Here is a 15,509-nt window from a genome sequence, read left to right as displayed (position 1 = left end):
AAGCCTGTAATTTACTCCAAAGAAAACACGTGGAATGGAATATTTTACCTTTTTCTTTAGTATTGTTAATCAACTCAAAGTAGCATATTCGAGCTCTGGAGTTGCGAATTTCATATGTCCCTTAGTTGTAACTACTGTAATTTTACTTTTTGAGCAATCACGATTGCTTATTGCTTTCATTTGACTGTTTTTGGCGTCCTATCATTTTATTTTTCCACCGCCACTCTCCGCACCATCACCGTCGACCGGCTCCTCACGATGCTGCTCCTAGAGAAAGCCGTCTCCAGGTTGCATCCATGTCCTACACACACGCGCATACATACACAACTACACACACACAACACACACACACACAAACACATACACGAACATAAACCTACACACATATACACAAACAGATACACACACGCATACATACAGACACCTACACATGCTCACACACAAACACATACACACAACTACCAACACATTCATGCCTGCACACAGACACAAACACATATGCCTACACTAAAGAGGAAAACAGTCGGAAAAAAACCGGAAAATTTCCGAAAAAAACCGTTTTTTTCCGAAGTAGTAAATTTCCACTTCGAAAAAATTAAAAAGAAAAAATAATAATTTTTTTCAACTTTTCAGGGTTTTAATTGAAATTTTCTGGAAAAAGTGATTAGAAATTTCTCATGCTTAAATTCTGATGTAATTTCCTCCCTCCCCGTTTTATGTTAAAATACTGTCTAACATTAATGCAAGTTGTTGTATGACAATAAAATTTGCATATAGATCAAAAAATGTTTAATAATACTTTTTGCAAAAAAACTTAAACCAATAACCTTAGTGAAGAATTTATTTTCCTTTTTCATAAAACAAACAAGCACAACTTTAATCACAAAACTATGTTTCTGCTGACTGTGTGAACCAAATGTACAGAATGCGGCAAAAAAAAAAAAAAAAAAGCAAGGGCAAGCAATTTCCAAGATACTCTATTAAAAACAAATAAATTAACAAAATACAAAAAATAATATCAGAAGACCTTTAGCAATCAATAAATTTAATTGGTTAACTAGCAGCCTTTTGCAGTAATACAGAGATTCAACTGTTTATTGAAATTTTCATTCAAAGGCAGCAAGTCCTTTAATCAATCCTATTCCCTATAAAGCAATTGGTTTAGAGAGTTCAATTTTATGTGTGTTTCGGGTAGACCTTTGACTCCAAAATAGTCTATTCAGTTTAATAAATGGAGTGAGGTCGAGCGAGTAGAGCGTCCACCCTAAAGATATCATGTCAAAAACAATGCGCCTTGCACCACTCTTGTCTTTTTGGCCATATGAATCGGTGTGGAGTTAAAGGGAAATGTCCAGTCCAATCTACAACGCTGAAGTGCTCTTAGGCCCACAGAAGTACAATAACTTCTATAAAATGTCCTTCTGGTTCACTTTTTGATTCATTTTACGGCCCTCATTCATAAAAAGCTAGAGATTTTTGTCGCTTGTGCTGATTCCATCTCAGACCAAGCCTGACTTCGGATTTTGGCGATATCTAACACTTTCTAAGGTGCTTGGAGTGTCTACAGACCAAATCCTATGGTTCTGGGGGATGTGAGCCGGTTGAACGGTAAAACAGTGAAAGAGTATCTCTTCCAGCGTGGACTGGCGGCCCGTCTCAAACGTTTCTGGCATCTTTGGAGTCATACAAATGCCTGAATTTTTTGAAACTGGCGAAACTTCTGTTTGAGCTGTTTTTTTCCCTTAGTCCCTCTTATCGGTCACAAATTTACATCTTACGAACGACTTCTCTCGTGGAAACCCAAGGATTTCATTGAACCCACTTTTGGATGATCTGACATTAACTGAAATATTCACTTCGTTTTTGTACACATTCCCGACTATCATTGAAACGGCATGTCGTTTCAAATACTGTTTGTCGAGGGACAACAAGCAAACGAACTGTCGTTTTACTTGGTTAAACAACTTAAAATAGCAGGTATTTTGCTTAAAATTGTAAGAAAACCGAAAAACAATACATAAACTAGGTAATATATTGTAAATTATTTTCTTATAAAGTGAGAACCAAAAATAAATTAGGCACTCATTAAAATGAAATTACCTTTCTTCCATTCGATGATAAAATTTCTCTCCGATATTTTTTTTTTGCCGCACCCTGTATACTGCCGTGCTAAGCAAAAAAGGAGAATTTGCAGTTGTGCTCAAGCTGAGATGTTGTATTTTAAAGTGTGGCTCTTCCATACATTTGATTCAGATGTCTTTTTTTTTTTTCAAGAATTTTTCAAAACGATAGTTTTTGATCAAATGACCCTAAAACATCTAATTTATTAAGTAAAATATGAAGCAGAGAATAACTTGGTTATAATAACTCAAATTTGTTCAAAAGTGCTGGTATGACTACTTTTACTACTGTGCTTAGCACGACCGTATGAATAAACTGAAACTAGTTTAAGTTTTGCTTCAGCTTAAGAAACACCAATTTAGTTTTGATTTGGTCTGAGACTTGATTGGAAAAAATCAAAACTCGTACGCATAGCTTTCATTTTCAGACAGTAAAATTACATTGTATTATTTTTCTTTCAAAAAAAAAAATCAATCATGTTTGAAAGTCGAAAATTTCAGTTAATACTTCAAGTTTCAAAGGCAATCTAAAATAGAAAATGTAATTGTTACGATTAGACACACATTACCCAATATTATTGGTTGAATGACGACTTGACTTATTTCTGGTGTTTGATCATGAAAGCTCTCAGTTATAAAACAAAGAGTTTTTTTTTCTAATTAATCTTACCTTTAAGTGTATTTCTGTCAAGCAGATGTGTGGATAGCATATATTTCTTAATGCTTAACCCTTTATATGTTCCAAAAAACACAGAGCTATTAAGAAACCCTAATTTTATTCATTAAAAAATCAAATTTTCCAATTTTTCCCGAAAAAAAACCGGTGAAAACCGGTTTTTTTCCACCACTTCAAAATTTCCGGAAATTTTACATCTCTAGCCTACACACACATACCCCCCCTACACATTCATACACACAACTACCCACACACTTATGCCAGCACACAGACACAAACACACATGCCTACACACACATACACACCCTGTACACACAAACACACGTACTCCCCACACACAAACACACGTACTCCCCACACACAAACACACACGCCTACATACACACACTCGTGATTGCGAAAAACATAATTTGAATTCAAAATGTCTAAATTCAAATTCTTTTTTTTTTTTTTGTGTGTGTGCATGTTAAGAAATAGTTATTAATGTTTAGTTGTCTAAGGTTGGCAACAGAGTTAAAATATTATATCTTCAGAACGTACTAAATTAGTTCAAGTAAAATGATCAGCTTGCTCTCTGCTCTCTCCAAAATTACTGAATTCTGCATTCTCAATAAACTTCTTGGAGATCACAACATCATACAAGATGAACAGTTCGGCTTCCGCAGGAAGTACTTTACAAATCACCAACTACTTAGAGTCACAGAACTAATCAGAGAGGCTGAAAAAAATCATCAGAAAACCATCGGGCTTTTCCTTGACATAGCGAAGGCATTCCATACGGTTTGGATTGATGCGCTAATTTACAAACTTATAAGCCTTGGGTTACCTCATGCACTCATAAACATCATCAGCTCCTATCTTATGAATAGGCACTATATCGTTCGAGTGACAGAAACTCTCTCAACACCTAGACACATACGGGCCGGGGTGCCTCCCCCCCCCCCCCAAGGCAGCCTCTTAGGCCCAACTCTTTACTCAATTTTCTCAAACGATATCCCACACATGGACAACTCGCATCTTGCCATTTATGCAGATGACACCTGCATACTAGCCTCCTCTCGGGGACTTTATCAAGCCTTTTCAGCAATTTAAAGCCACTTAACACATCTAGATATCAGGCTAAGGACTTGGAAAATCAAAGTTAATGCAAACAAAAGTATAGCTACCTGCTTTTTTACAAGAACAACGGAGCTCCCTCCTATTAAACTGCATCTTTATACCGACCCGATTGATTGGTCTTAGCGGGCGAAATATTTAGGCATAGCTTTCGACCGTAATTTAACCTGGCGACCTCACATTGAAGAGGTACGCAAGAAGTACCTCACTTCCAAAAAAAACCACTAAATTGTCTCCTGCACAAAAAAAAAAAAAAAAGCGTTTTATCAACGGATAATAAACTGCTCATTTATAAGTCCTGCCTAAGACCCATTATTACCTATGGAGCGCCCATATGGGCGACTTCTGCAATCTCTAACTTTAACAGAGTTGAGAACTTGCAGAGAGCGATGGTTCGAGCTGCGTGCGACCCTCCCTGGTACGTCCGTACGGACAAGCTGGTGGAAGAGGTTGGCATCCCGACGCTCCACAACTTTTGCAAAAAGCTTGCCAAGAAATTTCACTACAACATCCCCCGTGTTAGCAATCCACTACTTAACAATCTTCCAAATTACGATCCCTTGGATCTGGCAAATTCTCGCAGGCATCGCGCTCTGCTAGCTTAGTTTTAAATTCGAAACGGGGTGAGTGAATCCCTTCCAGGGTTCACTTATCTCGTTTCGACTCTAGTTATTGTGCTACATTCTGGCTGGGAGCATGCTCCTATCTATTTTCATTTCACTATTTTTTTTTAAATTTCTTATCAACATTTTATCATTGTCTTAATTTTATTTATTACTAGCAGTACCCGCACAGCGATGCTCGTGCTAAAAATTTAATGGAAGTCCGTTGAATAAAAAAAAATTGACGCCAACTCCCCCTTTGATGTGAAATGATCGTTTTTCTTTGTATAAAATGTGTGCACATCTTTTCAAAAAAAAAAAAAAAAAAATATATATATATATATATATATATATATATATATATATATATATATATATATATATATATATATTTAAGTTTCTTTGGAATTTAAAACTTTTCGTCAAATCATTAAATTAGATTTACAGTTACTTTAAAACTCTATTTAGCGAGTGAAGCGATTTTTACTGCAATTTAAAATATTTCGCCAAATAAAAAAAAATGCATCAAATAATATCTTTCAAATGTAAAAATAATTCCGCAACTCTATTGTTTATTGCTCAACTCTCCCAGCCACCACGCTATCATAATCCATCTGTCTAACGGGGAAAAAAATACATCCTGTGAAACATTAAAAAATCATCGTCAGAAAAAAAGAAGAAACTATCGTACATTTCACTCGGAGAAAAACAAATCAAAAATTTATTTTCTTTCAAAACAAATCGCCAAAACAATGAACTACATTAACGATTGCCTTAAAACAATAATCCTAGACTGAACTGCTCCGCGCCTAACGCGCCAAGCGACCACGCTACCGGAACCCAGCCCTTTTGCGAGTGAAGCAGATGTTTTCTCTTTGGCAGTAATAAATGTTTCGCCAAACAAACAAAAAGGTATAAAATCACATTAACAGTAGCTTTCAAATCTTTATATATTAAGAGCTGCGTTGCCCAGCTTTGCTCGGTCTACCTTGAGAACAAAAATTGTGTCAAGTGACATATATTAAACAATTAATTAGAAGAATAACTTAATAACTTAAAGAATAACTTCAATAAAAGGAAAAAAAAAGAACAATGCAAAATTACCCTTACAAACAATGACGACAGATATTAAAATACTTTTAAGAAATTAAAATTCGAAAGATGGATTTTAAAAGAATAACCATGGAAACATGAAATAAAATAAATTTAAAAAATCAGATACAAAATAAGGAAATAAACAATGGATTCAACAAGCGTAACCATGGAAACGCGAAAATATAATGGTTGACAACCTGAATCAAAATGCCATATTCCGAAATTGATTTAAAAACGCTTGTAACTTTTTTTCCTTTGAAGATAGAAGCTAATTTTTTCAACCAAAGGTCGAGAGAGATCTGGAGTAAAAAATCTCGATTTTTCCAATGCTGTGAAAAAGATAACTGTGGGACAATTCCTTCACTTTTTATTGATAGATTTAATGAAGAAAGTAGTGCGTAAATTTCAGTTAGGCCTAAAAAAGTTCGAGCTAAAAACGCAAATTACTCCCGCCGTAATTAAGTTAGAGCATTGAAAAAAATTGTTTGGAACGCAGAAAATTCTACCCTTTTTAACGATATATAATATTAATATGTGCAAGTAATTTTTCACCCCTTTAATAGCAAATTATAGGCAGTTTACGTGAAATTTGGGCCTAAATTTGAATAAAAAAGAACTATTTATCGGATTTTTTCGAATTATAGCTTATGTTACTCAGTAAGAAAGCACCTTTCATCAAGTGAAAGATTTTTTCAAATAGGTGCAATGGTTCCAGAGATTACCTCGAACATATAAACACACAAAAATCCGCCATCTCTCTTTATAATATTAGAAAAGACTTCATTCAAATAGCCTAGAAATCCCTCACGGGAAAAAAAAGTATAAACTTAAATGTATGTAGGAAGCGAAAAAAAAAAAAAAAAACTTTAAACTTATTTAAAAAAAGAAGAACTTTAGTTGAAATTTACTTTGAAGAGCCTTCGGCTAAGAATTATGGTACTCCTGTTAGAGGAAGCCACATCTCTCGTACATCCACGCAACCATCTTCTGCTCCGAGGAACTATCCACATACCACAACAGAGGATAAGGGGCAGAGCCCCAGGTGCCTCAAGCAACGAACTTATATTTCCGTGGCAAGTAAAATGTTTTGTCTTATGTGTTTGTAATGTGCTTGTGTCTTCTTTACTAATAATAAAGCTGAAAGTCTCTCTGTCCGGAGGATGTCTGGATGTCTGTAGGATGTTTGTGACGCGCATAGCGCCTAAACCGTTCGGCCGATTTTCATGAAATTTGGCACAAAGTTAGTATGTAGCATGGGGGTGTGCACCTCGAAGCGATTTTTCGAAAATTCGATGTGGTTCTTTTTCTATTCCAATTTTAAGAAAAAAAATATCATAAGATGGACGAGTAAATTACGAAATTATCATAACGTGGAACCGTAAGATGGGTACAAGCCAACTGGCGAGAAAATTCACCATACATTATTTGAAAATATACAGTCGAACCAAAAGACCTTTTGAAATATTATATATACAAGGAATATAAATTGCCTCGCGTTCAATCTTCGAGTTGAACCGAACCATTGTTTCGGTCACTCGTCTGGTCTGCTAATTCTATATTAGCTACCAGTTTGTTTCGCACTCTTGGCTTCCTTAAGAGGTTTTCCATCTCCAGCTCAGTTACTTTCCTATGCCCGGCTGATGAGTGCTAATAAGCACGAAACTGCAGACCTCGGCTGAAAAGGACTGAGCTGGTGGTGTATTTCACGTATTTCTGCTTTAGCCCTGGCTAATGGGCGGTAATTTACTGAATACAAAAGACCTTTTGATTTTTCTATTACGGGCAAAGCCGTGCGGGTATCACTAGTTTATAATAAAATATATTTGGCCATTCCCACTGAGTAATCTCTGCATATAAGTAAAAACTCTGCAGTGTGTGTGTGTGCGTACTATTTAAATAAATAAATAAAGCGCACGGTTTTTTTAGTGATCTTTCTTTTTGTTAGTTCATATTTTGGAAATTCTTCAAATGTTTATATGATTAAATGTCGTGCTTTCGTTTCTAACTGAATACTGAATACTATTTCGTTCTTTATACTTTTTGCTATTTTACTTCTATGAGTAAGGAAGAAGAGATTCGAGGAAGGTAAGAAGTTCGACTTTTAATGACGTCAAAGCGGTGTGTTTTGAGTTCTTTCAGTTAAAACAGAAAATGAATGAAAGTAGCGATTGTTTCTCACAACCATTTCTGGCCCAGGCAACGCCGGGTATTTTTGCTAGTCTTCTTCACTAATAATAAAGCTGAAAGTCTTTCTGTCCGAGGATGTCTGTGACGCGCATAGTGCCTAGACCGTTCGGCCGATTTTCATGAAATTTGGCACAAAGTCAGTTTGTAGCATGGGGGTGTGCACCTCGAAGCGATTTTTCGAAAATTCGATGTGGTTCTTTTTCTATTCCAATTTTAAGAACAAGAATGTAAGATGGATGAGTAAATTGCGAAATTATCATAACGTGGAACCGAAACATGGGCACAAGCCAATTGGCGAGATACGAAATTATCATAACGTGGAACTGTAACATGGGTACAAGCCAATTGGCGAGAAGTTTCACCATACATTATTTGTAAATATACAGGCGAACCAAAAGACCTTTTAATTTTTCTATTACGGGCAAAGCCGAGCGGGTAGCACTAGTTACTAATAATAAAGCTGAAAGTCTCTCTGTCCGGAAGATGTCTGGATGTCTGTGACGCGCATAGCGCCTAGACCGTTCGGCCGATTTTCATGAAATTTGGCACAAAGTTAGTTTGTAGCATGTGTGCACCTCGAAGCGATTTTTCGAAAATTCGATTTTGCTCTTTTTCTATTCCAATTTTAAGAACAAAATTATCATAAAATCGACGAGTAAATTACGAAATTATCATAACGTGGAACCGTTACATGGGCACAAGCCAATTGGCGAGATACGAAATTATCATAACGTGGAACTGTAGCATGGGTACAAGCCAATTGGCGAGAAAATTCACCATACATTATTTGTAAATATACAGGCGAACCAAAAAAACCTTTTAATTTTTCTATTACGGGCAAAGCCGTGTGGGTACCACTAGTAGTAAATAAAAGTAAGGTTTCAAAGAAATTCTGGAAGGAAGTCTGTGACGGACCCCGTAGCACCTACAGCCTTGAAAATTTGTACAAAATTACATCGAGCGCCGGTGGTTTGCACCTGGGGTTTTGTTTTTTAAAATTCGAATTAGTTTTTTGTAATTAATTTTTTAGCTCAAATTTCGCGTAAATTGCCTATTATTGCTTATTAAGGGGTGAAAAATTCCTTGCACATATTCATATTATATATCGTTGAAAAGGGTAGGATTTTCCGCCTTCTACGCAATTTGTTTCAATGCCCTAACTTAAATATGGCGGGAGTTATTTGCGTTTTTAGCTCGAACTATTTTTGGCTTAGCTAAAATTCCGGCACTACTTTTTTTCATTAAATCTATCAGCAAAGTGCGAAGGAATTGTCCCACAGTTTTCTTTTTAACAGCAATGGAAAGAGTCACTTTTTTTACTCCAGATGTAACTCGTCCTTTGGTCGGAAAAACTAAGCTTTTATCTCCAGAGGAAAAAAGTTACAAGCCGGAGCACTGAAGTCACTGTCTAAAGGCGGACTTAAAAACTAAAACAAACGCACATGGTAACGAAGAAAATGCTAAAAGTGTTGTGATTTTTGTTCGTACGTATGATTGTTTCGCTTTATTCTTTTTAAATTAATTTTCAAAGTCTTGTGGACATTCTGGCCCACGTAGAAAGAAATGAAAATTCAAGAAGCATTACTAAACGTCAAAGATTAATGCAAACTACGTAGTTCGTAGTTCTAAGCAGCTATTTCCACGATGTTGAATTCGATATTTATCAATTCTTGATAAAACTAAATAATAATTGTGGCCTGACAAGAATAACAATTAATGCTAGAAAATTCAATATGACATTACAAATTGTTATCGAAAGAAGATGATACTTTTTTGCCTTGCTTGGCAAGCGTTTATTGTTTTCCATTTGTAGCTGAGTTATTTCTCTCGAATTCCCGAATCGGTTCATTTAAAAATTTTCTGTTTCGATTTTTCTAATTCCTGAGTTACGATTTAATTGTGTCATGTTATGCAAATCATCAACAAAATTCTCACGGATATATGGTGGTAGTTTTCTTTTCAGTTGATTGACCATTATTTCTTTTCACTTATCGAATTCTGTAATCTTACTACCATTTTATTCCACTCATGATAAAAATTAAAAATGGTTTGGAATAAAGTAAATTCTTTCTCGGTTATTCATTTTGTCCTACGATAATATATTCAAGAAAATATTTTGCATACTGTCCATTCCAACTAAATGCTGCTGTAAAATATGGTAAGTTTAATTAATTTAAGATTAAAAAAAACCCCATATTCATACAAAACAATAAAAATTTTTACCTTGTATAAGGTTATCCAAGTTTGTTTATCCAGAATTTTCGCTTTCACCAATATTAATGAAATAATGAACACTAACATTATTTTGAGAAGCTCGAGAATACTACTAAGGGACGAATTAATTTCTGTAGCTGAAAGCAAACTAAGACACATCGATTGCGTTAATAAATACTCAGAACAAACTGCCTGTGTTTACGTCAACAGACACACGTGGAACGCAACGTGGCAATGTTTTAGTTTCATTTGCAGTTTTGTAAATCACCGCAAGGTAGCGTATTCGAGCGCTAGAGTTCCGAACTCTTTCTTATTCACAAATTTTAAGGATTCCGATTTTAACGGAAAATCTTAGGCTCAACTCAATTCGCAACTCCAGCGCTCGAATACGCTACCTTGCGGTGATTTACAAAACTAAAGAAAAAGGTAAAACATTGCGTTCTACGTGTGTCTGTTGGTAAACATAGGCAGTTTGTTATGAGTAGTTATCAACGCATTCGATGTATCTTAGATTGCTTTCAGCAACAGAAATTGTTTCGTCCCGTTATGGTATTCTCGAGCGTCTCAAAATAATGTTAGTTTACATCATTTCCCTCTAAAAAAGCGAGTTGATTTTCGTAAATGGCGAAAGCGTACACACAAGAAAACCTTGGATTAACAAACTTCGCATTATCAACGAATATGCTCGTCTGTTCGATGCATTTTTTCTTTTTCTTTCTTTTTTTTTGAGCAATCACGATTGCTTATTGTTCTCACTTGACAGTCCTTGATGTTCCGGTTTCTTTTTTAGCTTGGAACAGGGCTGCAGCACCACCATCCACCGGCGGCGGCGCGGCTGGTCCTGAGCACTGTCCCCCGAAATCCACTTTTGCTGGGCGGTGGCGTCCATGTCCCACACACACGAACGCCTACACACACACACACGAACGCCTACACACACACACGAACGCCTACACACACACACGAACACCTACACGCACACGCACGTACACAACACTCACTCACACATATGCATACATACACTTACGCACCCACACACATGCGCCTACACAAACACACACGCTCGTGATTGCGAAAAATATAATTTGAATTCAAGATGCCAAAAATTCAAATTAATTTTTTTTTTTTGAAAGAGGATAACGTTATACCAGGTAAATTTATTTTTATTGTTTTGTGTGAATTTGTAACAATATGGATTTTTTTTAATCTTAAGCCCGAAAGAAGGATTAGAAGAATTAGGGCTTTCATCCTTGCCTAGTTCAAAAATCAGTAATTTAACTAACCTTATTTTACTACAGCATTTAGTTGGAATGAACACTATGCAAAATATTTTCTCGAATATATTATCGTAGAACGAAATGAAAAATGTTTAACGCTGAGAATTTTCATCGCCAAAATAGTGCGCCAACTCCACTTTATTGCTTACATTATCAGCTGAAATTTCGCCAAAAATGTGTAGGGTTATAGTTTTAGTTGTGTGAGCTAAGAACCCTTGGTGAGTTTTTGTATGTCAGTTATAAACCATTTTTATTTTTTATCATGTGTGGATTAAAATGGAGAAAGATTACAGAATTCGATAAGTTTAGTAGATCAATTAAAAAGAAAACTACCACCGTGAGAATTTCATTGATGATTTGCATAGTATGACAGAATTAAATCATAATTCAGAAATTAGAAACATACGAAACAGAAAAATTTTAAATTAACCGATTCAGCAATTTAAGAAATAACTCAGCTACAAATGTAAAACAATGAGCACTAGCCAAACAAAACATCATCTTCCTCTTTTGATAACACTGGTAAACAAAGGTTTTGTTACATGAAATATTAATAGTGTTCATGAATGCTAGTAGCCACAATGAAAATGTAGTTCCATCAAGAATTGATAAATTTCGAATTCAACATCGTGGAAATGTCTGTTTGCAACTACGAACTACGAAATTTGTATTAATTTCTAATGTTTAGTAATACTTCTTGAATTCTCATTCCTTTCTACGTGGGCCAGAATATCCACAAGACTTTAAAAATTGATTTAAAAAGAATAAAACAAAAAAGTCATGCATTCAAACAAAAATTCCTAGGCTTATTAGCATTTTCTACGCTACAGCGTGCGTTTGTTTTACCTTTTTCATCCGCCATTAGACGGTGGCTACAGTGCCCCCTATAGTTTGTTGGAGTTGCAAATTGGCTACAATGGGGTCGTTTCCAAAATTTTAAAAGTATTTTTTTTTCTGAAAGGGCACGCTTAAAAACATAGGATCTGATCATTTTTTAAATAATTTATTTAAGTTTAATATTTTTAAAAAATTACTTAAATCGGTGCTCTTTCATCGTTTAACGCATGATGAAATGCCATTCAGTGTTGCCATTCACAGTTCAAAATATTTAATTCGCGTCTTTACTCACGTGTATTGGCAACGATATGGTTGATAGCAAGCGCAGAGCGCAATTGTAATTCGCTTCTTGATTATCATAACGTGGAAATGCGTAGAAAGATGCGCCATAGTGCATCATTTGTGACGTCATAAAGACCACGCCTTGTTTGAACAATCGGACAGTTTAAAAAATTAATTAAAAAATAACTGTTAGGAAAATGAAAGTATTTTCTGAGTTCATGTTATTATTTTTATTATTTTTTGCTTATTCTATCAATTTCAGTAACAAAAAGTACTACTTTTGACTAAAGGAAACAACCCCATCAAAAAGCAAAAGTATGATAATTTTATAATTTCTATTATTTTTCATTGTTTTTGGCAACAGTTAAAAACTGGAAGCAAAACGAGGGGAATATGACGGAGAAAGTAAACTGAGAAATAGTCTTTAAAATAAAATTGAAAAAAAAAAAACGGAGAAATTAACTCGAAAGTTTTATTTCCGAAAATTTTTTTGAAAGAGAATGTAAATAAAATAAAAACAAGGTTTCACAATCTCGCTAAACTTTAATTTGTCAAAAATACATTTAATTATTGTTTTAAATACCATCGTGCAATTTGTCTGCAGGATTTATATGACGAGCGACAATAAGAAAGTACCTTCGTTTTTACCCAAATTATACCACACAAATTATTCCGCTACCCCGCAAGAGTGATGCGTGAATAATGGGCTTCTTTGTTCAGATTCAGGGCATAAACAGAAACCCGATTTACAGGCTTAGGTCAACTTCAGTTTGATTTTCAGTTCTACATTTATCTGAATGTTCAAAAGATATATGTCCACGATAAAGTGTTACTGACATCAAATAGAACAACAGTATTCAAGCATAATTATTATTATTATTTTTTTAAAGTTTCATATCATAAAATAGTAAATATTTTTAAATTGAAGGGTTTGGGGTAGAATTGTGCTAAGCCGCAAGCAGTCACTTTTCGATCAAAATTTTTGTTTCTCGTAACTAAAATTGAAATAAACATGACAACGGATTATGTCGTTTGGAGAAACACATACCTGGTTTTAGTACTGCAGAATATAAAATGTATAATAACTGAAAAATTCTACAACATATTTTATAAGTTGGAAATTGGCCAACTGAAAATTCACGTCATCTGACATATCACATTCTTGCCTCGAGCCCTTCAATGGGGTTGTTTCCTTCAATCAAAAGTACTACTTTTAGTCACTGAAATTGATAGAATAAGCAAAAAAAAAAAAAAAAAAAACATAGACCCAGAAAATATTTTCATTTTCCCAACAGTTGTTTTTTAATTAATTTTTTTAAATGTCCGATTTTTCAAACAAGGCGTGGTCTTATGACGTCACAAATGATGCATTTTGGCGCATCTTTCTACCACGGTTCCACGTTATGATAATCAAGAAGCGAATTAAAATTGCGCTCTACGCTTGCTATCAACCATATCGTTGCCAATACACGTGAGTAAAGATGCGAATTAAATATTTTGCTCTGTGAATGGCAACACTGAATGGCTTTCATCACTTGTGATGTCATCGGGCAGAAACATAAACAATAAAAGTGCACCGATTTAAGTATTTTTTAAAAAAATATTAAACTTGAACAAATTATTTAAAAAATGGTCATATCCCATGTTTTAAGCATGTTCTTTCAGAAAAATATAATTTTGAAATTTTGGACACGACCCCATTGTAAATAGTTTTTTGCAATGCTACTCAATATTTTTAACCATTCTTATCTATAACACAATGAGGTTGTTTCCATCAGTCAAAAGTACTACTTTTAGTCACTGAAGTTGATACAATGAGCAAAAAAAAAAAAGTGGAGAGAAAAAAATCTTTTTTTTTTTCAAAACGTTTAATTTTTAATTATTTTTTTTAAAGGTTTGATTTTTCAAACAAGGCGTGGTCTTCATGACGTCACAAGTGATGACTTTGTCGCGTACTCCACTGGCGCGACCTGAATGCTTACGTTTGCTGTCCAGCTTATGATAACTCAGAAGCAAATTAAATATTGCGTTTTACGCTTACTATCAACCGTATCGTTGCCAGTACATGTGAGTAAAGATTCGAATTAAATATTGTGCTCTGCGCTAACGGCATCAGTGGATGGCATTTCATCACTTGTGATGTCATGTGCAGAAGCGTAAAAAATGAAATTGAATCTGCTCACCGATTAAAACAATTTTTTTCAAATATTAAACTTTGCGAAATTATTTAAAAAATGGTCATATCCTATGTTTTTAAGCAGGCTCTTTCAGAAAAAAATACTTTAAAAATTTCAGTAATGACCCCATTGGAAAGCAGCTTTGTTCACTCTAGTAAAATTTGCAGTCATAAACAACGATCCAAAATTTTTATAGAATCTCAAAGAAATAAGACTAAATAAATCATTTTCCTACCCTGTGTGATCAAAATTCTCAGAATCGTTTGAAATATAATTCATAAATAATTGGCTTTTTTGGCTTCTATATAGTATTACTCTAAAATCTTGTGCAAAAAGTCATTGATGCAAGCTTTAAAATGTTCTTAAATACTTAAAAATATCCAAAATATAAACAGGTTTTTATTGATGAGTGTTTTCAAAAAAATTGAAATGCCAAACAAAGGAAGAAAAAAAAACATTTTTTGTTGAAGTATTGTAAAATAAATAGCAAAAACAATAACACTTACTGAGCAAAGGTGTGAAACATCCTTGTATACGCACCATCATTTCTAATAAACAAATGCGTGAAATTTTTTTTGAAATGTTGCTGTGACTTCAGATCTTTTTATTATATACCATGCAATATAATTTTAAAGGTGACAAAGGTAAAACGGTTTCTCGCTCTGTGTGGGCGGTTCACGAAGATGAATGACACCTGCTTAGCCACTCAGATAGCGCACATGTCAGTGTGACGTCATCGCCTATCCCAGAATCGACATCCGGTTTTGAGACCTTGGTTGTAGAAACACACGTGCGAAAGTGGGATCGTTTGTTTGGGGAAATTAATGACAATCAAGTATACAAGGAAATTTTATTTACCATCAAATTCTTCTAGATTGAGGATGGAATATTTTGGACACTCCTAAAGTGAGATTCTGTCTTTTGTT

The 15,509-nt window shown here is 34.7% G+C and overlaps 1 protein-coding gene across 1 annotated transcript in view; it reads right to left on the bottom strand.

The window, feature by feature from the left end:
- Positions 1-15,218, bottom strand: part of LOC129225841 (acetylcholinesterase-like) — a 32,827-nt gene extending 17,609 nt beyond the window's left edge. The window contains exon 1 of the mRNA XM_054860360.1: positions 15,090-15,218. Within this exon, the coding sequence (XP_054716335.1) occupies positions 15,090-15,129 (40 nt within the window). The 5' untranslated portion in view covers positions 15,130-15,218. The remainder of the gene's footprint in view (positions 1-15,089) is intronic.
- Between the last annotated feature and the right edge of the window lie 291 nt (positions 15,219-15,509).

The sequence above is a fragment of the Uloborus diversus genome, chromosome 7, assembly GCF_026930045.1.
Source record: "Uloborus diversus isolate 005 chromosome 7, Udiv.v.3.1, whole genome shotgun sequence".
Classification (NCBI taxonomy): domain Eukaryota; kingdom Metazoa; phylum Arthropoda; class Arachnida; order Araneae; family Uloboridae; genus Uloborus; species Uloborus diversus.
Note: the sequence above shows the minus strand (reverse complement) of the source record. Positions and strands in the feature narration are given on the sequence as shown.